The sequence below is a fragment of the Bombus vancouverensis genome, chromosome 2 (assembly GCF_051014615.1).
Source record: "Bombus vancouverensis nearcticus chromosome 2, iyBomVanc1_principal, whole genome shotgun sequence".
Lineage (NCBI taxonomy): Eukaryota > Metazoa > Arthropoda > Insecta > Hymenoptera > Apidae > Bombus > Bombus vancouverensis.
The window spans coordinates 7,887,482-7,915,147 of record NC_134912.1 but is presented as its reverse complement, the minus strand read 5'-3'; the positions used below and the strand labels follow the sequence as shown (position 1 = coordinate 7,915,147).

The 27,666-nt window shown below is 31.8% G+C and overlaps 1 protein-coding gene and 1 long non-coding RNA gene across 2 annotated transcripts in view; one reads left to right on the top strand and one right to left on the bottom strand.

Annotated features, from left to right (window-relative positions):
- The first annotated feature begins 222 nt into the window (after positions 1-222).
- On the top strand, positions 223-19,000 carry LOC143303709 (uncharacterized). Its single transcript, XR_013060272.1, has 3 exons — positions 223-299; positions 522-631; positions 18,683-19,000. It is a non-coding gene; the product is annotated as an uncharacterized LOC143303709 (long non-coding RNA).
- KCNQ (KCNQ potassium channel) overlaps positions 4,742-27,666 on the bottom strand; it is a 146,258-nt gene continuing 123,333 nt past the window's right edge. Inside the window, exons 13-15 of the mRNA XM_076625225.1 lie at positions 24,720-24,876; positions 18,745-18,867; positions 4,742-17,795 (exon numbers count right to left, since the gene is read on the bottom strand). Of these exons, the coding sequence (XP_076481340.1) occupies positions 17,694-17,795; positions 18,745-18,867; positions 24,720-24,876 (382 nt within the window). The 3' untranslated portion in view covers positions 4,742-17,693. The remainder of the gene's footprint in view (positions 17,796-18,744; positions 18,868-24,719; positions 24,877-27,666) is intronic.

Sequence of the window (27,666 nt, the reverse complement as noted above, 5' to 3'; positions counted from 1 at the left end):
ATTAGAATCCCAATTCTTATCAGTAGTAACTAGAATTTTGTTTCTTTTATTATTAAAGTTCTAAGTTTTAAGGTTAATAGACTCCCACATGTGAGTATTTTAGATTTTTTGAACAATCGTCATTTCTAATTGTGAATGTAAAATATTAAATAAAAAACTAAAGGATATAACCTAACAAATCATCATTTCTTCTCAGAACAAATTATTGTTAAAGGTTTACCACGCCTTCTCCTTTTTCCTGTCCCTTAAGAGCGGATGTTTAGAAGAAGAGAACTGGCGGTGCCTCAAAAGCCAAGAATGTAACTGTGTATTTTGTATTTAATTTAACTACATTTTTTACATCTTATGTTAATTACTATTAATTAAAACATGGAATCCGATCAAGAAGTCTTAATATCATCATTATAATTTTTCATTTAATAGAGATCAGTCTTTCATTATTTTAAATTTTTAAAATAGTTAGCATTGCCATTAAGAATAAATTATAGTATTTTATGCTTTGTTATTTCTGTTCTTTCTAGTCTCCACTTCTTCCATTGTATTCGACGATTTTGATTGGTTGACGATTTGATTATAACTTTCCTCTTTTGGTCCACAACAATAACGATGACAACATTCTTCGCATTTGGTCGTGAGTTGCATACATTTTTGTATTTCTGGTTGTTCAATCATATCGTAGGATGAAAGGTCTCAATCAACATAGGTGACTGGTTGTACTATGATTAGAATTTTTGACACGCATGGTGATCTTGTGTATGTACTAAACCTGTGAGAAGTAACATTTTCTTGTCTGTACTTTATTTATTAATCCAGGATATCTTTTCTTGCACATCGCGTCGTCAGATATTGATGATAATGAATTAATATATGAGTACAATGTTTACACATACAGGGTGGTTGGTAACTGGTGGAACAAGCGGAAAGGGGGCGATTCTACGCGAAAAAAGAAGTCGAAAATATAGAATAAAAATTAAAAAAAATTTTTTTTTTTTAATTTTTCCATCGAAACAACGATCTACAGTGAGATCCGTTATAACGTACCGCAGGCGTACCAAGCGAAAATTCAAAGTCGATTTTCTCGAAAGCAAAGCCTCCAACGAAAAATTCTTATTCTATATTTTCGACTTCTTTTTTCACGTAGAATCACCCCCTTTCCGCTTGTACCACCAGTTACCAATCACCATATATTATATATCTTCTATCTGTATATTGGTAGTGAGATCTAAATTTCATCATTTCTTAATATGGCTTTTCCCAAATTCAAATGTATTTCTAAATAGTCGAAACCAAATTTAATCAAATATACATCTTTTTATCGAAGTAATATATATTTCTGTATATTATAACTCAAAATCGTCTGTAGATTACGTAGACACAATTCTGTTGGGACAGGGAACAAATGAAGTACACTAAAGAATAGTAGATATAGTATATTCAACTTTAACTAATATCTCATAATATTAATACTAATAATAATAATAATAATAATAATAATAATAATAATAATAATGATAATGATAATGATGATAATAATAATAACAATCGTGGTGGTGGTAGTAGTAGTAGTAGTAGTAGTAGTAGTAGTAGTAGTAGTACTAGTAGTAGTAGTAGTAGTAGTAGTAGCAGTAGTAGTAGTAGTAGCAGTAGCAGTAGTAGTAGTAGTAGTAGTAGTAGTAGTAGTAGTAGTAGTAGTAGTAGTAGTAGTAGTAGTAGTAGTAGTAGTAGTAGCAGTAGTAGTAGTAGTGGTGGTAGTAGTAGTAGTGGTAGTAGTAGTAGTAGTAGCAGTAGTAGTAGTAGTAATAATGATGATGATGACGACGGCGATGATGATGATGATGCCGATGATGATGGGGATTATGATGATGATTATGATGATAATGATGATGATGATGATGATGATAATGATAATAATAATAAAAATAATAATAATAATACTAATAATCATAATAATAATAATAATGATATACATATGTATAGTCGTATAGACAATATCGGCGCAAATGTACAATATTTGAGAAATCGAATAATTACGCATAATTCATGTTAAAATAGTATTAGCGCTTACATGTACATATATAATATAATAACCGCAATACGTAACACATACATCATACATTGGTTCATCCGTTATTTATTATTTTTCCATCACTTCTTTTTCCTTTTTTCCTCATTTCGAGTTTTCGTCGCTCGTTTCTAAGAAACGATCAATTCACTCGAATACCTCTCGTTTTAATTTTTTTATTTTTATCGTTTTTATGCTTCACAAAAAAATGTCGGAGGATGGATCGCGAAAAAAATATATATGTAATTGTACAAGCTCGACTAATTAAGTTACTTTAAGATCTAAGAGTGTCGCTTGATTTCTTGACAGCGCGCTAGCCAAGTTCATTTTCGTTTTTTCTTTTTTTTTTACTTGTTTGTTTGTTAATTGGAAGGACACTTGCAAAATATCTTTGCCGCGGAGAAGATCAATCGCGTTTGATCGTGAGTGTCGAGAATCGTTACACACCTTTCTGCTGAATCAGTCGATAAAACAGATTGATCGACGAAAATCGATCGCCTTAATATTATTGTAAAATCGACTATTTATTACTTTTGCCTTTGTTGGTATCCCACTTTTAGACTGGCTGTATCGTAAGAGTAGTTTTACGCAAATGTTGTAAATAGTTAATTTATCGTGCAACAAAGTTATATCAAAGTGTTTCGGATTTTAAATAAGTTATTTTATGATACTTTAGGTTTTAAAATATATAATTGTGTAATATTATTTAAATTTTATGGCTATTTAAACCTTCAGTTGTATCATTTCTAGAAATGTTCATGAAGAAATATCTCGTGAATACGTTTTATAGAAATTTGTTTATAATTGTTTACGAAGCATGCCGTCAGCTGCATTTATGGACGAATAAATGTTGTATAAATGTCTCCTTTCTTTCACCGAATATTGCTACAGACTTCACTTCCTGCAGACAGTTTAAAAGTTATTTATTAAAAGTTTATTGCACAAACTGCTGAAGACCTGTATAGTAAGGATACTGCAATCATTGCGTTCTTGAAAGAAAGCTTACACAGCTACTCTATGAACAATTCCTTAAAAAATATACCTTGGTTGAAATTACAGCGATTGGACTATTCGTCTCTGTTTGGAACTTTTGTTTCCGATTAAATCGTTTAGTTTAGAGACTATCCGTACATTATTTTTATTTCTCCCGGCATATAAATTGAGAGTTCAAAGAAATTTTCGCAATATACTGCGACACATATCAATAACATAAATTAAAACCATTACTCACTCACATTGGCTAATATTAAATTTATTATTATAAAGAGAAAATAAAACTTGTGAGATATTATAATAAATTTACAAGAATAAGGGACTCTTATATTAATATTACAATTAGACAATACAATGAATATTTTCCCGATCTTTTAATAATATTTGTTCAAACACAAATTTCTAGATTTTATAAATATTTCACATTAATGATATATAATAAATTACATAATTGAAATAGTTCTTCCAAAATAAACGATTTCATCGTAAAGCATGAGGAGTTGAATACTTTTATATAAATCGGCAAGTCCGGTACCTACGAATTTACAAATATGCCCAGTCGATTTCGGCGGCGGACTATAGTTTAATTGCTCTTGAAATAAATACATATGTATTTATAACAAGTCATTTTCGCCTATTTACACTTATGCACGCATTATAATACAATTATGAGTATTGATAGGTAGCACGCCTTATACATATATACCTATATAATTATATTTTTCAAAACCATATAGTGCGCTATGTAATACAAGGATTGCTCTGATTTCCTTTGATTTCTAACGTATGAAAAAAGGGATATTATATATATTAAGCATAAAGTTGTTTCAGCTGAAGCTATTTTCTAATTTCGCGCGTAAATTTATATCCTAATCTTAAAGACGGTTCAAACGCTATTTACATTTTTAACATTGAATTCGGCACAGATTACCTGTATAGTTAAAAAATAGTGTGTAGTTAATAATGAAGATAAAAGAAGTCACAGAACCAGCAGTAACTTTATGTTATAATTTATAACAATTTCACTTGTCTATTAATCTCGTTTTTCTTCTCTTAAGTCTATCTAGTTAACAAGTTTTTCAATTATATTCCTCAATTATATTTGTAATTACGATTTACAATGTCACCTATTTGTATACATTAAATCATAAAATTTGATACTAGTTATTTATCTACGAACTATTATTTGATAATAGTAAATTAAGAATTCTCTTATCAAATGTTTTCTGGTTAGTAAAACAAATGCAAGGGAATGCACACGATATGGTATTCACCGTCGTATCAAGATTTTTATCAAAACCTCGCGCCAGGTTGAACACGTTAAACTATCAACGAACTATATAGTATTCTTAACGATTCTAGTATCAAGAGCACTAAAATCGAAGAGTATTGCTGGATTTGTTATTTAAATTGATTTACAAAGCGGGCGCATTTGTATCACGGATCGTTACGTTCAGTTTCTCTAACCTCTTACTTTGAATTATTCTCACATTGCCATTTTCTTTAAGTAAACGGCGATGATTCGTATTTCTTGAAAATTGCTTCAAAGTCTGCAATTACTTTTATCGAATAATTATTGCGTTAAAAAGGGTGTTTTTTTTCTATATGCAATTAAAAAATTTTACATTGAAACCAGACTATGAACTTCGAAGAAAACAAAAGATACGAGTTTACAAACGCAATGGATCAATGATATAAGAATATTTTGTTTATTTATATTTCTAATTACTATCGTTTCCAAAATAACGAAACGAAACATTTTTAGATTGAAAATTTTCATGGAAAGAAATCCCAAGACTTGTCAAGTTATAAAGTGTATACTGGAATATTTTAAACAAAAGCACACGTGTAATTACATGAATTAATTTTATAAACTTAAACTTAAACTTTCTCCTCGTCGTAATACCATTTTTTCATCTTTGAATATTCGAAATCAGCCACCGTTAAAGATCTTGGCCCCACTTTTACTGGATAAAGCACGTGTTTTTAAGAAACATACAAAACAGAGATACGATCATCGGAATAGACTCCAATATCTTCGAAGTAATATTTTAATTACGTCCTCACAATAATGGTCGGCCGACAATTTTTCGAACGTAGAAAAAGACACACAGCCAGTGCAAAAGTTGGACAAACTACAGCGTACAGGTTGAATTGCCGATTATATTTTTCAATACGTCGATCTCTGTATTTATCGATTACGATTTATCGGTACAGCGATAGTATAGTCTATTTTATATTGCACAGACTGTTAAAACGAATAATGTTGCTCAAGAACCTTTCGAGATTTGATTCTTAAAGTTTATGTACATCATATTATATAAATATTTGGTGATGTGCCATTGGAACGAGTTTAGTAATTTGACATTGTGTCTGTATCACAACATATCGCTCTGCTGTATTATTAAATCCCATGGAACGTTCGTGTTAAAACTTAGTTATACATTTTATCGTAAATATTCCGTCTTGTATCATAGCTTGCTTAATCTACCTTCATTTTAAATACGATTCGATTTAGAAATAATCCTATAATTTCTTCGATATTAAATATCTAATTTCGGATAGCTTCGACATTATTTATACAAATTATCGTATGTCGTATTAAATATTAGTGCGAACTTCCCAGAGGATCCATCGATTGTTTTACGAGTTCACATAACGCCACTCTTGGGCAACACAATTCGCTCGAAACGTCTGTATTCGTGTATAGTAACCATAGTGTAAGTAAGTACATGCCATGTATTTACAGTAGAAGGAGTTAAAAAACCAAATGACGAGAATTCATTTTTATTTTTCCAATGATATTTCTAATGATATCTCACGCTATTACACGATTTCCAAGTTTTGTCTGTTACAGTGCTCCGGTTTTTACGATCCTTTAACAAAATATAGATATCATGCAATAGCGGGAAAGCACGTGTAGCTTATTGCAATATCTCAATATCGCTAAACAAATAAGTAATGATTCGATTTCTTTATAAATAAATTCTTTTAATCCTGCTACGATTCCTGAGTATTTATATGCCAATTTCGGATCTGTTTTAACAAACCAGACAAATTTCAATATAAAATACAAATCTAAAATTACTCTTATCGACGATTTGTTTCACAATTCCCTTAAACTTAAGAAACCTTTTTAACATTAAAAAACACGATTGGACAAAAAATGGCGGAAAGGTCGCAAGCAGAGTTAATATATATAGCTATTTTTTCGAAGAATTTATCATTTAGCTTTCCAACTCTTCAAGTACGATCTTAAAGATAGTTTTGCGTGATCGTTAAGTATAATCGTAATTGATAGTCACGTTAGATAGCTCGTTTATTCGGTAACTATAATAGAGAATAGTAGTAAAAACACAGCGCGTGTCAGATCGATCGCGGAAATCGGATTGCTTTTAAAGATTTCCGTGATTGTTCCAACCATTTAACGTTAAAAAGTCAACAGTATTGTCGACGAGCTACTATTAGCGGATAGTAGAGGCAACTACGGTGATATGATTGAGTTTCGTTTGTCTCGTTTCCGTAGCTTCAAAAGATTCGATCGTGAACCCTTCTCGCGATTATTTTACTTTCTTTCTTTCTTTTCTTTCGTTCGCAACGAATACGTTTCCTGCATCGCAAAATTGTTCAGCTACTTTCATTTCCGACCTTATTTCTAGTCGATTTTAGAATCGCGATAACATTTACACGTTCTTTCAAGAAAATCCGATCGAGCGTGGATTTTACATTGAAGTTTGTTTAAAAGTTGAAAGTAGACATTCATTTTCCTTGGTTCGATTAAAATTGATTCTACTGTAATGAAAAATTAATTGTGATGGATTTACATAAAATTTGATTTCATATATGGAAATAGGATTTAGTATCCATTTCGGTCAAGTAGGTTTGTCTCATGATTGTTCGAAAATATAGAGTAAATCGTGTCTTTTCTTCGTTCTTTTGTTTGATTTTATCTTTCTCTCGTTTTATTTTATCCAGTATATAAAATCACATGCATCTTTGTAATTATGGTACACGTCGAATTCGCTTTGACGATTGGAAAAAATCCTTCGTGTATCAGGTTTCTTTCCTTTTTTATAATTTAAAACACATTTTGATGCACTAGATTTCATCTACACATAAAAATGCAAGAAACGTGAAACCAGGTTAATACAGGAAACGTACTGATCCTTGATCCAAAAGTATCACGACTGAGGATAAAAGGAGATTATTTCAACATTGGTTAACCATCACAACAACTGGTATCTTTACTTGAACTATTGGACTATGTTGTTAGTTAATATCTCTTTGTGCGTTCGTACCAATTTATATTTAATTAAAGAGAGAACAAGATTCATTATAGTAACAACGCAGGTTTGGCTGTTTGATTTTACATGATCGAGGCGTGAGACTAAAAAAATGGAAATTACCTATCTATTATATGTAGAAGCATCGGTAGCATAATTCTGTAATTAAGCGATTATTGCTTTCGATTTCGTTGCTGATATATCAAAACTATCGAGGCAGATGTTAATGAATCTTACAAACATTGCATTCTAACGATGTTTTTAATAATCTATTATCTATCTCAGTGCGTTACAATTAATTGTAGGTACCTTTTCGAATACATAGTAACTTCTTCATTTAAGAAATTTTATATTCATAAGGTTTTTTAATTAATTGTGACACTAACGGATCAAGGACATACGAAATCACGTTCGTTTCAATAAAGATAGAATGAATAAGAATTAAAAGTAATTATTTTTAAAGATACGTCACTATGTGGACAAATACACAATAAATAGCTACGTTACATTGTATGAGCAAAGTATTACAATTCTGACAAATTTTTGTGTTTTCTTACATATACTTTATCGAATGGATATATAAAACAAAGCACCAGTCATTTATATAATAAAATCATTACCATATTTATTTGTCGAATTTCCTAATTAATTTCTTAATATTAGTCTTCAAAGAAAAGTTGATTTGTTAGAAACTTATGGAATGTTTTCCGGGAGACTTGTAAAATAAAAATAATTAAGGAATTGCGTTAGCGTATTAGCAAACGTTTCGCGATTTTTGTTACAACATCGTACGAACTGAGACAACAAGAATAAATTTACTTTTACAAAAATATGAATTTACGAAATGTAAGATTCGGTGTGACTTAATAGTCTTCACTTGCTGATTTAATATACAAACTTTTACATGTTATAATTTTCAAATTCCTAAATCTAGCGAGTAATCGAAACTCTGTAAATGTTATATTTCATGTACGTACTACAGAGAATCTATATTAAGAAGAATTAACCTACGACATAAACATCATTTTGCAAAACGATGTTCTTTCCATACAATTTACTGTTAAAGTTTAATTTTATTTCGAAAATGCCACTGAAACAAAAGACGAATTTTAGGTACAATAAATAATTGACAATATTAGAATTCTGCGAATATTCTTGTGTTTCGATCACTATGGCTGCTGCATTTTTGAATTAGATTTTCGAACAATTTCCAACACGATCCAAGCTTTTGAAGTTAGACCACGCCAGCCGTGAGGCGAACTTAATTCGAAAGATATAATTTAATATAAAGCTTAAATTCGATTAAATTCGTTCTGTGACAAAACATTTTTATGTCCATCCTTTGTAGGACGCGATATTGCAATTATCTAGCGTAACACGTAGCAGGAATTATAATCTGCTTATTTATTACTTTATTCTCTAGCGAGATTGATTGTGACGCGATGTAAAAACGCGAAGTAATTTCGAACTTTCGTGAACTAATTAAAACGATGTAAGATTTTCAAATTAAACAGTTTCATAAACAAAACTTCTCTGTTTCTAGACGAAATAGGTAGAATTAATTTTATTGGGTCAAATTCTCAGTGACATACGCTATAATTTTGTGAAAAGCAATAACAACAGTTAACGCTAATTATTGTTTGTTGTTTTGATACTGAGTTATGAGGATTTACAAGAAACGACGTTTCAGTATTGCTCGCTTCATTTCCTCTACAAGATTTTTTACTTTTCGTTCGATAGCAACAAGTATATATGTAATTTCACAACACTTGTTACTGTGATTACGTTTAAATTGAAAACTAGAAAAAAGAAACTACCACTATTTCTAACTGTCATAAAAGTGTTAAAGATCCGATAGCATGTTTTATTTTAGAAATTGCGAGCAAATAGAGATTAATCGAAAGAACGAAACTGGTTCGTTTCTGCTAAGAGAAAGGAAAGAATTTCGACTAAAGGTTATCACATGTTCTAATTGCGAACTGCAAGAACTTTTGCAAAATTTGTTGAAATTTTAATTCGTAGATTTAATCTTTTCCCTGTTTATACACGCTACAATGCCATTTTAACACATTGCGTACGGAGCTATGTTTCTCAAATTTCTTTTCCAAAAATTTTGAAAAAAGCTTTGATCATAATTCATATAAAGTATGTGTGTAAAGGTTTGCAATATAAGAATATTATATAAAAGTATTGAAAAGTATTGAGAAAAGAATATTGTATAAAAATTATTTTTTGTCGTATTACAGTATATGTATTAGTATTATTGTGGGCGTATCATAAGATCAAATTATCGAATGATACACCTGGAAACATGGATACATTGGAAACTACGAAGAGTAGTATACTATACAAACGTATATACAAATGGTTTTCAAATCCATTGCAACTTTAATCAATCTTTCTCAGCTTTCAAAAACAAGAATTTGTTGAAAAACAAAAAATTTTGCTTAATTTAGCTTGGACAAAATTAAATAAATTTCGTCTAAGCTGTAACTAGACAGTTGAATGTTAGTCCACTCTCCCTTTTTTTTTTATTAGAATTAAATTCTTTTTTCATACCAGCTGTCTAATGAAGATCAACGGTATTTCAACTTGCTACTATGCCATTGTTTCATTTGATTTGCATGTGATTATTGAATAACGTCAATATTTTCACTATGTGAAATCGATCTAGCCTTAAATATGCAGTGTAAAATTTCAATATTGCAAGATCAGTACGCAATGTATTAATATCGTAATTATCGTATTATGTTGAATTATAACTCGCGTAATACGAGTACATCCGAGATATCTTAAAACCACGATTTTAACGCTTTGCGCTCAATTTTCTAATTCTACTATATAATCTTTTTTATAATTTTCTTTTTCATCTAGAAATATGCATTCATTAAATGTCTTTTCCTTCGTTGAAAATAAACTCGGAAGAACCCGATGGTATGAACAAAGATCGAACATATCATTGTTGTTTATTCAATTGTTAATTCCTCAGTGAAATGAATTTTTCTTTTAAACCGCAACGAAGATTACATTTCCTGTAGATATCACATTTTTGCTACGTTTAAGTTAAAATTCATTCTTTGTAAAACCGAGAGGCAACGTGTTAAATAAAAGTTACATTCTATCTCGTTTCAACCGAATATCCGCGAATAATTTTGTATAATTACACGAAGCAAAAGCGTCTATGTACATGTATATCTATTTATACATTTTACGATATATACGTTACACGTACACTATTAACAATCGTATTACATGTATTTTCGGCCGATTCGCGAACACTACTTGCCTTTCAAGATCCTCGCCATAAATGTTCTACAATTTTTAACAAAGCTATAAATACAACGTATCAACCATGTAAAAGTTGTAAAACATTATCACGACTGTGATAATATATATTTTTATACATATCCTTTATAACATTTCTTTACAATTCGCAAAAATCGTCTCTCTATGCTCGGAGTATATAACGAGAAACATGTTGAATTTTGCAAACGAAGATACAACCTACTTCTCAAGCACATTTATGGTAAAGATTTGTAGACGATTCGATTAAAAAATAATTGGGAAAGTTTTCCTGATTTCACATGATTTTTAAGATTGAAGTTTAAGATAATTTTTATTTCTTTTTCTTATGCTTTTTTTATGTTCTTTCTTTTCTTTAATCACTATGGTTTTGATGAGCGTCGATTAATACTACCTTCCTATATGAATAAACATGATAATATTTATACGCAATTTGATTATATTCGAAGTCTCTTAAATGTTTTCTATTGTAATTAGCAGACATTACGGTGGTCCAGTTAAAATGTTGTACAACGAAAATAAGATATACCGTTGTGAGTATAATTTTTGGACGCTTCGATTGCCCGTGTTTCGATCCTTCTTTTTGTACAAATTCAGATAAAATTATTCGTATTGACCCTTATGACTGCAATAGTAGATAAGTAACGTGACAACAAAGTGAAAATGCAATTATATCGTTATTTACTAGTACATACTCGTAAGTTATTCAAGAGATATATGTTCAGGAAAAGAGGCCGTATGAGATAGATGGCTAATTCGCGTGACCAATCCTGGACAATGTTGACATTTTATTGTTTTTATCAAGTAACTGAAATAAATAGAAGTGTATAATAAATATATACTTATAAAATATATTATACCGATCCATGTTTCAACTGAAAATTAAACAATACGAAAACCATTGATAATTTATAACACTGCTTTTCATATTATCGTAAAAAAATTTCATACAAATTTAAACGTTTTAATTTCCTTCTTGTATAGTTTACGTTATAGTAAAGAGAAAAGGAAAAGCTTAATAAAAAAAATATACATATAAAATTATCTTTGTATGTTTGTCAGATTTCTCAAGTTACTTAAATTTGATTCAATGGGTCAATTTGGAAATTATTGCAATGTCAAATTAGAATCTACCCAGTACCTATCTAGTACGGGTTCTCATTATGATCCAAAAACGTACCTCGAGTTTCATCCCTTAAAATTCATCACTTATATAACTTTTTGGTTTAAACTTAACACGATTCTTTCACGCTGTTCTCCCGAGATTATCAGTTAATTTATAATAAATGTTCCCAGAGTATTCTCATAGAATCGAAAAATCGTGTGTTCCAACATTGATTATTAATCATTGTTCACAAAGAGATTTTATTGGAAAACGAAATCGTTAATGTTTATATACTCTTTACGCGCGTATTCACATTATTGATTGTCTCTACTTGTGGTCGGCAATATAATAATCGAGTGATTTTTTAAATTCATAAACCCTTAAAACGTTCTCTTGAAACGATCGATTGAACCGACTCGATTTTAGGATTAATGACATAAAAGTTTCGAGATCCTAAAAAACGTTTCTCGTTGAATTTTTATCAATACAAAAAATAATCTGGGTAGTATGGGAGTATTATCATCATAATATTTTTTTGTTTATATTGCATGAATAAAAAATTAGGTTGCATCCTCAAAACTTTCGCAGTAACGTTACTTTCGAACAATATTTGTATCCTCTTAAACAATAATTTCTTCGCGTATTCTTCATAAAATATTTCATCCATAAAACACAAGAATTGCACGTATACCTCCTTATTTCTGATTACTTTTTTAATTGCAATATTTAACAATTCTTTTGCAACATAACGCGTCTTTTTCAAATATTTTTCATCGTCATATGAAAGCATGAAGATTGTTGCGTACAGAGATATTGCTATTTAAGAATTGCTTTCGAGATTTAACTTCACACTCCTTTCGTACAATTTTCTCGATTCTTCCCCATAATCTTGTCTCTGTGAATTATTATTTACACATGTTTATTTATGAATTATTAACTTGCTTTATTCTTATTTGTATACTTATCCAACGAGAAACGTTTCATTGTCAGGGACGAAAGAGACTAACGTCGAGTGACTTTGCATTACGAAATTGAAAAATTCGTGCTGTACCTTCGGAGCGTACCTACATGTATGTATATATTGCCATTATAATATAGTTTAATAGTCCTACGATATCTCCTACGTTATTTATAACGCTATCTTACACCTAATTCTATCGTTGATATTATTAATTAGTTGCGTTATAGTGGAATTAGTCGAGTGAGAGGCACCATAGAATCTTTATATCGTAGAATCTTAATACGTTGGAGCGCGTTTTACAGAGTATTTTTCCGTTTCCATTGAAGTGTAGCAACGTTTTCGAACAAACCGAAAAATCTACCACAATGACAAAAAACCGAATTATGATCACAAAAATAAGCATTACATAACTTAATAATTATTAATGGTACATTTACGATCGATTGACTGGAATATGTTCGTCTTAATTGGACAACTTATATATTACGATTAGATAGTCGACTATAAAAGAACGAAAACTCTTTAACAACATATATTTTACAATTTTCTTCGTTATCCTGTTAATTTTATCATCCGAAATAATATTTTTACATCTACAATTTTTTATATATCCAATTGCATTCGAGAAATTAACTTCCTTGAAAAATTTTTAATGATACTAAAAAGATACTCGATTCAAAAATACTCCTAAAAAGCTGCTTCGTTTAAGTTATATATTCTCGCTATATATTCATATGATATCCATATGTATGTATTTATATATATATATATATATACAGAATTGCGTTACGTTAGACTCTAATAATAATATAGTGAAGACGATAGATATATTCAGTGCAATATTTCGCCCGATTATGTACGTAATCCTAGTTATCAAGAAACTGGTCCGTCCCGCACAGAGATCGATTAAACTGAAAAATTTTCGTGCATTTCCAAAGCACACGTGCGTCTCAAAGAAACGATTCGCAGAAGATGCCGATTTGTTTTACCATTCGAATGTATAACGATATCCTCTCTTTCTTGTTGATTTAATTAAATTCAAACCGAAATGATCGAGTATGAAAGAATTGATTTATCACAGATTCATTTACTGTATCTTTGAACATGGATACATTGCTTGAAATCTTGAACTGAAAAATTTTGATGAAGATTTCTTCTTTTTTAATTATATGATATAAATTATTATTTAATAATAAATATTTTAATCACCTTTAAGCGAAGCGAGGCTACTTAATTTTGTTAGCCGAACTTTTGATTTAAATTACACGTATCAAATAAAAAATATTATTAAATATTTAAAAACTTATCAAATATCAAATAAAAAAATAATTGTTATTATAATTCATTGGTAAATTGCAATAGAAAAAGGAAAAAGGAGCAACGAAGATAAGTACTATACAAAAAAAAGAGATGCTCTATAATTATTTCATCTTTTTGAAACTTATTTGAGTTCTAATTATTGTTTAAATAATGAGCCCAGAATTTTTATAGCCATAAATAAAATATAACCTTTCCTTTACACTCGAATGGTCATTGAAAAATAAATAATAGACAGAAAAATGCTTCTTGTTGTACGACATACGTATGCACGCACACGTCTCGAATCGCTTAGAAATTAGATGTGAATTTATATATAATATTTTACGGTGTCAGTAACATTACAATTCGTTATATGCCATATTCGATAGCCTACGTAGAAAATATAAATGTATTTATACATGCAGAATATAATTCGAATTTCTTTTTCTCTTTCTCTTTTTATTTTTATTTCTGCAATATTTCCACTATCACTATTCTTTCGTCTCTTGCGTCCAAGTGCACAATCCTTCATGCATTTTCGAACAACATCGATATAAGATATTCGTGGCGTGATATAAATATCTGAGATTGTACAAATATGTTAGAAAATGTATTGAATAAAATTTTTTGAATATTTGGACGTTCTTAATCAGAGATTTATAAGCCAATAATTCTCTAATGTCTCTAACAGAGACAAAAAGATTTAATGAAAGTAACAATTAAGAAAATTAAATATCCATCAGTTAATATTGCTCTCTTATATATTTTCTGTCGTGTTTCAGAACAGTTTTCGTATATAAGATGGTGCCGAGAAAACTTACTTCATTCTATTACAGTTTGGATCTGTGAAAACCAAATATTTGTCAGTAAATCACGACTATGAATGTTGGAAACCAATTCGAAATAAATATTTTAAATGATTAAACTATTAAATTTTACGACAGATTTTATGACAATTCATGAGAAAAGATAACGTTTTTCGTAATTTCCAGCATCGTTTTTACATTAAGACATATTCGCACAAAACTTGCGGAGTGAATTAAAAACCACGAATACCCTATATAGCTACCAATTCTACATTTGCATCAAAGATCATTTAGGAGAAGATGATATTTCAACGATTTCAAAGTATAGATATATATACATGTATAACATTTTCACGTAGTCCGGCAAAGTTTGCGTTAGAAATCGAGAAAAAATAAAGAGAAAGAAAGAGATAGCGAGAGGGAAGGAGAAAAATGTTCGTTTCGAGCAAAAGTATGTATAGAACTCGACATCGCGTTTTTGTACAATGCGTGTTCCCGCTTATCGTCCACGCGTACACGCGGCTGTACCTCGATTTCCTTCTAACTAGCCTAGCAACAAGTTTTGTAAAGTCCGTGATTAATTTTAAGGCTTAATAATTGATCATTATTAGCGGAGACTAGAAGTTGTATCTGTATGTGTATATATATACACACAAGCACACATGCACGCGCGCAAACACACAATGTATATAATAAGTATATTATTCTATATATATATATATAATATATGTATATAAGCCTATTTATAGAGATATATCTTGTCTAGGAAGTTTCTCTTTATTTGCTTATTGTTCCTCTCTATTATTCCTAGTTGGCCCAAGTGATGTTCCCAATACGTTTGCGTCGTTTCTCCGGCGTATCGTCCCACGTAGCTCTTTTGAAGAAGCTTCTTCTATTTTCGGTTTTCTTATTTTAACACTTCCCCTACTCCGATTACCAACTTTTTTTATCACGTTTCTTTATAAAACACATATTTCGATAAATTCTTCAATGTTCACCCGCAGATCCGATTAATTCGACTCGTTCGGAATTTCGATCTCTTGGTTACAACGTGCGACGCGAAGAAACGCCGATCAGCCGAAGATCGACGTAGTGAATCGATTAAATCTCCATTAACACCAACGAAGAATCTTCTGTACCTTTTTTCTATTTTATCCTTTTTTTAAATTCTCTTTATTTTATTCAATTTTTCGTTTATTTTCTCATTTCCAACGTTTCTAACGCTTCTATCAGCTTGGCAACTATTCCTCGTTCGTGCGAAGAGAATTATCGTTTCTGTGCGTTTAGCGTGATCGTTTCGCGAAGGCTATTCTCCGAGGACCATTGATTCTGCGTAGCGGAAGTATCCAAGTGACAACGTTTCCATCTTCAGTGAGCTTTCGTTCCCGTCCACTCATACCAATTTTCAATCCCTTTAAATGTGAACCGATTTCTTCCGGGAGAAGCGCGTCCTCTGGGCTGGGGAAAGCGAGTTCCTTGAATCTTTGGTGTTCTTTTTCTCTTTTACCTATCGACGAGGTGCGAACAAGTTTAAAGGAAACGATATCTTCCATTCTTTCTTCCCTTCTTTTCCGAGTTTTTAACGTTCTTTCTTCTTCCCTTTTTCTTTTTTGTCCTAAACGAGTTTTGTATGATCTTCTGATTTTGTGAATGCTCTGCTTCGATTCACCTCTATTCGTTTAGTTACAGTCCATGTTACGAGTCATTGAAAATTAAAGCAATTTTTAGAGTTTGAAATAATGGAGTTATCAAAGCTTCACTGATTCGATTGTAACTTCTTTTCTGTGTATCATCTATATTCTTTTCGATCTTTATTTCGTAAACGTACTTTATTTTCGGATTTATTCGAAAAATAAAACAAATTGTAGTTTCGTTCTATTAATCATTGCATCTTATTTCCCTTTTTCCTTTTTGGGCAGATATTCTTATTAATTTTATCTTCAAAGTAATTTTAACTAATCACAATTCTGACGTTCACGTTATATTTATTTATCTTGATGTTTTCACGATTCATATCAATTATATTCCAATAACAAGCAACAGATTATTCATTTACTCTTACTCAGTTAACATACACCATTTCTAAAATAAATCCAAATCTGTTTTTACAACTACCAATTGAATGTTTAATGACAGATTCATTCCTTCTTTAATTCACTGTATCTTCCTGAATTGCGTCTTAATTAGCCAATCAATCAACTAATCTATCTTTCGTTTTTCGTTTATTTCACAGCTTTCATTTCTATCAGCGGTTCTTTGCTGAAATTACTTTAAACCTTCGCTACCTTGAATGCATCCACCATTTCCTTTCATCCACGCCATTCATCGCTTTTTCCCATACTTTTTTTCAAATTCTTTACGATTCATCATTTCTTTCAATGCTCTTCCAAATCCTTCGCGATTCATTGCTTCTTCCAATATCCAGCCAAATTCGTCACTCCTTCCGGTGGTCTTCGAAATCCTTGATGCGATTTATCACTTATTTCGATACTTCTCCATTCCTTCGCGATTCATCACTTACATCGATATCTTTTCGATTCTTCGCGACTCGTCACTTCTTCTTATATCCTTTCATTACCGGCGACAACAGTAAGAAAAGACGGGAAAAGAAAGAAGAAAAAGAAAACAAATGGGAGAATAATCCGATAAAACTGTCTGCGCCTGCAGTTTCCTTTGAACGTTATCTCCACCTCGGTTAGTGACGCGAGAAGTCTCACGAATCAGTAAATATGTGCCGTGCTCGAGGGCTATCGGAGACATCGATTCAGCCGCTTTTGCTGAGCATGTTCGAGGCGACGCTGGTTATGGTAACACGGGGCAAAGTCCACGGGATTGCTGGTGATCGCGAAACAGATGGCACGAGCTCGCCGGGGGCTTTCTGTTACACGTCGTCCTCTATACTCCTCAGAGGTATTTGTTGCTTTTGTGCCACTGCGTTCAGCACGTAGACCAGCTGGTCCAATTTCTTGTCTATCACGGACAACTGCGGACAGAAATGGTTTCCATATAAGAATCAATCTTCTCACTGCGACGCTTTGGATAGAAAAATCTCTGCCTTCTGACGCGAGATAGTTTCCTTTGGACTTTCTATTTTATTCCTTTTTTTCTTTTTGTTTAATTTCATTTCAGAGATCAAGGAGAGAAGATTAATAGATCGAGTTTATGTTTTATATTTTTATATTCTTTGCTTTATATTTTGTTTCTCTTTATTTTTAAATCATGAAACGAGGTAGAAATTCTGAGAAGGAATCGATCGATGATTTTAGATTCGGTTAAATACCATTTATTACGGAGAATGTTATGACGGATTTAATCAAAGGAGACGACTAATAACACGATTCTTAGATTTCGTAGAAAAATACAAGGAGAAGATGGTTCAATCCAAAAGTTGTGACGAAAATCGTTATTAATTTTCCCCGAACAATCTTTAAAAGAGGAAGGAACAATGAAAATTTCAACTTCCATTTAATGATACTCGAATTACATCTTTCTCGAATTCGTCAACTTTGAAACCCTTGTTATCGCATTATATTATTACGATGCAACTATCCCTGTTAATACGGTTGAATTGAACTCGAGTATCTCAGCACGATGTAAATTTAAACACGACTTAAACTTCCATTTAATGATACTCGAATTACATCTTTCTCGAATTCGTCAACTTTGAAACCCTTGTTATCGCATTATATTATTACGATGCAACTATCCGTGTTAATACGGTCGAACTGAACTCGAGTGTCTCAGCACGATGCTGCGTAGGCACCCAACAAATTGAAAATTATACTTCTCATTACATCTGTTTATCTGCAATCCTACAGTGAAAGGAGATATACTGTGAAAGACTAACAAATTTTCTTCCTTTCAAAATAGATAAGGGGAAATCAGCATTGAGGATGTAATGGAGCCGGAAAAAAGGTCACGACGGAACTCACCTGCTGTTCGACCCTGTATAAACGTGCACCTATAGTCATCGGTTTCACGTTGCCTGCTCGGTCGATTCCTGCTAGGTAGCTGCCTGGTTTGCCCAGGGTCTGGTCCAACCTCCTCTGCAATTCCTGTGAAAATGCGCAGGTTAAACGCTTAACGGTGTAATGTGGTATAAAATTAGAAACAAACGAGTTGTTTCTTTCGAATTTTATAACATAAATATTGTTTAACGTGAAGATATCAGACTTAATACAAGAGACGTATGTAATTAAATAAAGGGACGTAAGAGTCGTTAATAAACTTGCGGATTTCTATACACTTATGGGGATTTTGAAAATACAGAAATGTACAGAATGCACATAAGATATAATACTCTGAAACTAGAACACTCCTTATAATATTTAATAACTAATACTTTCTGCTTAAGTTCTATTTCTTTAATATCGTTTATAAAAATATTCATTTGTATAAATATCCACTGTCCAGTTATTGACATGTTTTCAGAGTTATACGTGATACTTTGTTTTAATCACTTAATATCACTTAAAATAATTTAGTTATTCATTCTAAATGCGATACTCTGTGCAGTCTCAAGTAAGAGGAATTTAAAAGAAATAACGCAGCCTCATTTTATTTATATCTAATCTGTAATATAACTTACTTATAATATACCTATGGCGGTTATAGTCATTTTTCTTTCTGATCAATAAAAGTTTACTTGTTGAAAACAATATTATTTCGTATTTATAATTCTTGTATTCATAAGTCTCATAATTCTCTTTCTATTATCAGAGTATGTAATTAACTTGCGTTTTCCTATTCGTGGGTCGAATTTTCCCTCAAACTTAATATACAATTATACGCACGCAGAGACCGTGCTCGCTCAGAGACCGACATTTTGCCAGGCGTCGTGCTCAAGTACATCGTATTATGTATACATATACACGCACGCACAGGCATATATACATACATACATACATACACATCAAACGTATAATTGGATTTTCGAATGTGAATATTGCATTATCCGTTCATTATCCTGGATCGAAAAACAACATTCGATGTTCATACGCGCATTATCGAGCGAACGAAATTGATTGTGTTGTAGAAATGTTTAATTAGCCTTATTAATTAATCGTATTTCACGAGTAGCGAGCAACGGCAAATACCGTCGACTTGCTTGATGCTGGTGATAAATTAATGTTGGCACAGAGATTAGGAGAAATTATAAAGTAATACTTTCTTCAGGTCAATAAATATATTGTGTAGTATATACATACTAGTGAAGATTATGGGGCCATCGAGTGAAAAAATAATACGAATGAAGCGTACACTGTTTGCAGTTACTAATACAAAAGAAACCGGTATTTATTAAACAAGCAATTTGTTGCAAATTCACACTCACTTGCACAGTTTAACGCGTTTTGTTTAAAGGTAAAAAATACATCACTAGCTTCTTTAAGGAGAATATTATATGTTACTGCCTTTTTACATAATATCAAGACCTAAAATGTTTATAATTATTCAAAGGTACAAAACTCTCGTTTTACACTTTCGTAAAGTTATTGCGTTTCTTTGATTGTTGGCCAGTTTTGTATTGGACTGCGCTAGATTTGTATTAAATTATTTTTATCGATATCAGTAGATATTTACGATCAATAACATCAATCATTTATAATTTAATTATCAATAATTAATGAATCAAGGAATGTTGGTTATCTTCTATTTTCGTTATCAGGAATACCGTAGGTATATTATATGCAAGTTGCACAAAGTCAGAAATTCATAAAGAATAATTACAAGAATTTAATCCGAACCAATATCAATCCAACTTAATAATGTAATATATCGAGGTTCATCGTATCTCGGCACGCTATTGAAGATCTCAAAAATTGCAAAAACAATGAAATATTATCTGCCTATTATAACGATATAACAAATCGATGTTCGTACAACTACCATAATGTTGAGAATTATGTATGAGAATAAGGAAACGCCATCTTAGCGTGATACCGTGAAGGTTTAAGAATACTATCGATTTTCCGAATATATAACAAAGCCTGGTTCTCGCTCGAACAAAGGATGCCTCGTTCGCGTAAGCTGGATCAATATGATCGATGATTCGCTTTGAATAATCACAGTGTTCCACATCATTTCCGGATGAGTTTGTTATTCAGCATTTTCGACTCGTTTCAACGCTAGGAAAATCAGAACAAATTGTAGATATCCTTTTTCGTAGATAACAAGCGTCGGATCTACGGTAATGAATTTCGTTGGCTTCGTTAAATTTTTTGTATTAATTAATCACGAGAAAATAAATAGTTTTCGCGTGACGAATGGCTTAATAACGAAATTTTCAAATATGTGAGAACATATTGATTTATTCGAGAAGTTCGTAACGATGTTTGAGAAGGAATTTAACGTAATATATTTTTATCGAATACTTAGAGACAATCCACATTTATCGAATAATGTATGCATCATTTTTTATACCGACTTATATTTAATTTATATTTAATTTATACCGATTTCGGAACAGAAGGAAGGTATCTAAATTCCACATATATTTGTTCTTTTATGTATCTATTTCTTTTATGTATCTATTTATATGTCTATTTCTGCAAAATGGCTTGACCAACCGCAATCATTCTTTTTTGCATTTTATAGGGCATATCTCCTGGTTATTTTTTGTCAACTAGTTTTTCTGTTGCAAAAATCCAATTTTTACGTATGTTATCGATTACTCAGTATTAGATTGAGCTATCGGTATGAAACCTTTTGCATTTTCTTGTCCACCGATCGGCTCCGTTTGCAAAATTTCTCCAATTTGTTCGTTATTAACTATCGTTATTGTAAAGAATTCGTTCATTAATTTCATTTACTTGCGTTCAGCGATTGCTTTGTCATTGTTAGATAGATGTCGAAATGATTGTACTGTAGCGACCTAGGCGAGCGCTTTGAAATTGCGTTTCTCAAGATAGGCTTTAACTCGCGTTTCCGTCGCAGGAAACGTTGTTCTACGTCGTTTTCGGCTATAAGTCTATCTTCATTGCGCAATGATTTGGGACACACTATTGAGTTATAAAAATATCCTTCCCTATCGCTGTTCATATTAATAATATCAGTGGCGCAGTACAGCTGATTTATTCTTTATTCGCATACAGCCAATACAATTTTTTATTCATTAGTAAGAATTAAAAATTGAAATAAATAATAAATAGATAGAAATAAATGACCGCCTAATTAATGACAGTGAAACCCATTTTACGCTGGCCTTGTAATATCTATCGTTTCCATTAAAAAATGTAAAATAAAAGATTTTTCTGAATTGAATGAATAGAAATGAACATAGATCATATATTAGATGTATTTTTAATTTTGCGTCACTTTCAAGAAGATTGCGATATATTTAATACACAAGTTATGTTTAGTAAATAAATGAATAATCTTAATCGTTGCTCCATATGTGTCTAAATAGAATACAAATTTTTTACGCATTTCGAAGTCGCTAATATATTGTTGACAAAAAATCTTTTATTTGTAGTGAACTTTCGTAGAGTAAGTTCACAAATCCTTTCCGAAAAGCTTCTCGAAATTTCCTGGCAATGAAATCCTCTGAATATTTCATGCAAGCCTCTAGAATAGTCTAAAATATTAAAGTCCTTGCTGTCGCAAAACTTGTAAAGAGCAGAATAAATGATAATGGAAGTGTATTATATTTGGAACGGATTAAATGTTAATCGATATTTCAAATAAATTTAATAAATTAGTATCATACAATTAATTAATAAAATATTATATGAAAAATTTAATCAAATAGAACTTGATACAATATCATTTTTTTTTATTAACAAGAACATTTGCCGAATCCTTCAATGCGGAATTTTAGAAGATACTTGCCATGCAACATTTCAAGAAACTTAGAACGCATCCAAGTCTTAACCATAATTCGTACAATAGTTCAATTAATTTTATAGCATCCTAATAGCAACTATCTTCTCATGATATATCGATATAATATATCAACGTTATATTGGCCCAATAATCGAAGAAAATATTCGCAAGCATAACGAAATAAAGTCATATTAAAGAGAAACGGTTTTCACTTTCTATTAATGAAGGGTTATCCCTTAAAACACGGCAAAGTTCAAGCACACGAGTATGATTGATACAATTCCAATTGGTTACGCTATTATGTCGACAGCCGATCACCTAACCTAGACCTGTCGTTCCTTCTATTGACAACTCCGTTGTCCCGTGGTCTGACATTGGCTTTATTCGCCCGCAGCGATTGGCAGAGACGTAATAATTGTCGACAACGCGAAATCTGCATTTCTCCGATGAGAAATGATACGCGACGTAGCAGCTGCCATTGTCTCTCAGCCGCAGCTCACAGCACGTTCTATCGCGAAATGCTAAACGTTACTCGCCTCGATGACCGATTTCTTTTTTTTTTTATTCTCCTTGCTATTTTTTCTTTTCCGCTATTCTTTTTTCTTTTTTATTTTTGCATTTAACGGAGAATCGACGAGTATTCGCGCAGATGGCGATAAAGAGAATTTTCAATAAGCGTCGATACGATCCGATATTATTAACGAGTCCTTTTTTGTTACTTTTTCAATCTCTTTCTTTTTTTGCCCATTAATTAGTTTACTAGAGAAATGTAATATATTTCATTTTTCGAAATATTTGTCTTTTCGATAATTAACGAATATAAATTTGATTATGTGTGAAATTGATGTACGATCAGCGAAGAAAGAAATTATATTCGCATCTTCATCAGTGTTTTTCTTCAGTTAAAAATCGAAAATGATGCAACTTCTGATGTGTTGATTTTCGAATGCCATTGTTTCTGCTATCTTGTTTTTTTAATAAGATTTTGTCGTTTGATTTGACAAGTTATACATGCGTGATTTCTTAAATATTAAGATTGACGCTTTAAGGCCACAAAATAGCGAGAGAAATTGATATCTAAAATAGAAATAATTTAATTGGAAACTAATATGTTAGGAAAAAATGCTTTTCGAATAAAAAATATTGATGCTTGATATTATGTGATCTTTTCGTTTCTCTATCTCTATTCATAACTCTTGTGTTTTTATTCGTTCGTGTAATGACGGAACTTTCCTGTTGTCCGTAAATATAAAAGTTTCCTTCCGCCTCTTAGCAATTTTTTCGAAAATTACCTACGAAGATTTACATTTGAACATGAAAGATATTTTCGTTCATCTTTTATATCTTTCCTGCTTTGCTCAAATATTTGACCTGCGTGTGTACACAGGTAAACATTAATATTCGCATTAGCGATAGAACTTGCGAGCTTCGCGAGTCTCTTAAAGGATTCAGCTTTCTCCTTAATCAAAATTCCTTCTTGAAATCTTTCTCTTCTTTGCAATAGGGTTCGTAAAACGAAAAGATGAAAGTTTAAGGCACTATTTCTTGTTCAAAATGCCATAAGGAAGAAGGTTTCGCGAAAATTTCAGCTAGGAAGTTACATGATTTTTTACTTTCCTGTTTTCCAGTGTACAATTTTTGGATCTCGCAACGGTAACTTGACATTTCATAAATTCAAGGAAGGAAGTTAGCATGACAAATGTGCAACTTGCGAATTGAGTTCTCTGATAATGTTCCAGAACTATAGTTCAAGTAGAACAATATGATTTGAAACTACAGTGTGGACAATTTGTCTAAAGGCAATGTTTCACCTAAAAACCTCAATTTGTTAACAATGTTGCTGCAGTGGTAACTTTTTAAGTTAATTATAGAACATAGTTGCAACTAAAGGTATATGTGATTTGGAAGTTACACAATCTATAGATTTACATATATCTAAAGTTTATTTTATTTGCTTATCCCTGTACTATCATATTGTATCGTAGTAATTATTAATTTCTATATTCCAAACTATTTCTGTCTATCAGCAACTAACTCGTACAGTCGTTTCGTAATAATACGAAACAAAGTAGCAACAAAAACTTACCTTTATCCGAACCATCATATTCAAGTGACCTTGACTATACTGTTCGATCACATCGCGCACGTCGTACGGTTTCCGTGCTTGCTGAAACTTCCTCCTGGCCACGAAGTACTTAATCTTCCTGATCGCCCTTATGGCGTTTCGATGTGCTTCCGTCAGCCTGAAAATTGTAATGATTCTATTTTCAGTCAATTTACTCACACTGGTAACAAACAAATTTTCCAATATACATATACGTCATTACCATTCACCATTCGTATCACAATTAATATTTCTTCGTTTCCGTTTACACAGATCTATCCTATACATAAGATTATGTTTACTTTATGAATCGTTTACTATTTCGTATTGAAATAAAATTTGTTCCTCTGTTCGAATTATTATGTATAAAAACTGGAAGTCTAAGAAAATCGAGCTAGATTCGGTTTAAAAACGGAAAAAATAGGAGGGAAAATATAAAAACCGTCCAAAGGAGTTTGATTGAATGTGATAAAAGGAAGAGAAACTTGGCGCAAGTAGAGAATTTATTTTATTATCCAACACCGACTATAGATCGTCAACACTCGTATAACTTTGCTTATCGAAAATATTTTCCGTTGTCAGTTCACGATTCTACTAACTGTTTTAAATGATACGCGTGCTATCTATCTCACAAGGACATTCTCGAGAAAAGTGGCTGTCCTTCGGTTGTTTACTATTCAATGCTGTCTTACCGCGAGTAAAGACGTATTCTCATTGAGAGACGTACATAAATGGAACAGGGAGGATTTTACATGCATATGTATTCCACTAAGAAAGGACTCGTGTTATTTCAACAATCTCGTCAGTGGCACACTTTCGACGTTTATTAGTGTCGCAATTGATGATGCGAGTTTATGCGAAACGATGCGATGTTTGCTGGTTGTTCCTTGTTCCGTGTCATGGAATTTTATGAGTAATTTGCGCTCTTATTGCTTCTTATTCTTATAACGCTAAATTACTCGAGTCAATTAATTTATTTCTACAAATTATGTGGACACAGAAATTAAATTTAGTTAGCTATTGACTGAAATACGTATGATATGTTATTTTTAAATATCGAATTATTTTAAATTTATAATAGAACAAGATAATATTTAAAGAAATGTTAAACTGTTCGGGCAACTGCGAAATTGAATAATTACAATTTTTACCATTTTTTGAACGTGTGTTTTCCTAGAAACTGAAACTGGAACGAAAATGAAACATTAATACAATACATTCTTTGTTTTGTGACTTTACGTTTTCAGTATTAAACGTAGTAATGAGAAATTATTCAAATGAGTTTGAAATTGTTCCAAAGATTGACCAGCTTTCTTATCGTGATACTATACAGTAAAGACTCGCATTACTCGCGACTTTTCATTTGCCAAAGTTTGCATTCCAAAGATTATATAGATTTTATAGATTTGATTTTGTAGATAAATTACAGAAAAATTACAGTAACATTACCAGATAAAAATAATATACAAGATCCGTTTATTCAATTCAAATACTAAACACCCTTTCTCTAAACAATCTGCATAAATGGAGAGCATTTTTCAGCACTTTATCCAAATCTAGCGGAAGATGTTTGTTTGCTCATCTGGAAAATTTCACCATTCGACTTATCTATTCTCAATTCGTGAGTCGAAAATTCCTAATTCACAGGAAAAATTGGAGTGGCTCGACAAAACGGTTGGCCAGCCGCCGACCGCTTATTTTCACAAACGATTTCACGTTTCAGCGATGAAACGCGGGAAACTCGAGCTCCGAAACGCTAGAAAAGCAAAAAATAAAATAGAGAAAAAAAGAAAAAGAGAGGGAGAGAGAGATGCGACTCGCGAATCAAACGTTAGGGATGTGCGTCGCGGGGCAGCGAGAAGAACGGGAGAAAAAGAAAAATTCTGAACGCGACTTGTCTTTGTGTCGGAGGTTCGAGTGCCAGGCTTGCAAAGAATGTAGGCCGTCCATGAAGCGAAGTAATGCACCGGTGAAAAAAGCACTTACGTTTCGTGCTTTTTGAAGTGGGCGAGGGAAAGAGAGAAAGAAACAGACGAGTAGAGAAGAGGAGCTTTTCACGAGAGCCGCCGCAAGGTAACGCTCCATTCCGCTTTCGAGAACGGAGACTTCCTCGAAATGTCAATGCCACGTGCTCGGAATTTGCTTTCCTAACATATTACCAACTTTGCTGTTGGTTTACTCGCGGCGATAATTTTCGATAATAACACTTTGAGGAGAATTTTGAAAAAATTCTTCCTGGACAAGGCTAGGGGAGGATAATTGTTGGTAGTAGCTTCTCGAGGTAAATGTCGTCAAGATGCACGAAAAATATTCGAAATTAGAACAAGAGACAGTTCATGAAAGCTCAATATCTAAATCACAGGCACGAAAAGAATTTGTATGATCTATTTGCATGAACGACAGACTACAGAAATAGTGACAAACAAGATATTAAGCAAGTCTTTGATATTTTTTTCGTGATCACAACGTTAAAAAATAGGATTCAATGACATAAATTGATTGAGAAGATACTGCGGATGAAATATTTCGTTAACACATAAATAATGAATCGGCGCAAGAATCTTTAAAGAGATAATTTTTAAAAATTTGTTTTAAATAAGAAGCATATTAATATTAGATTGTTGTAAAAGTTTCTTTCGTTTTGTAAGGAAATAATAGATGCGCACACTTTTTGTTTTATTTCGTTCCAGTAGAATTAAGTGGATTATACCTAATTCGATAAAATAATACAACAAAAAGTGTTGTGCATCTGTTACTTCCTTACAAAACGGAAGAAGCCTTTGCGACAACCTAATACAAAGTTCTAGATTGAGATATTAGAAAGAAATACGTGTATGGTACAAGCTCTCTTTACCCCCACAAAACGAGTCGTTGTTACACTCAATAATTGCTGCTTGCATTCAACAGTGATTCTCGAGCACATTTAAAT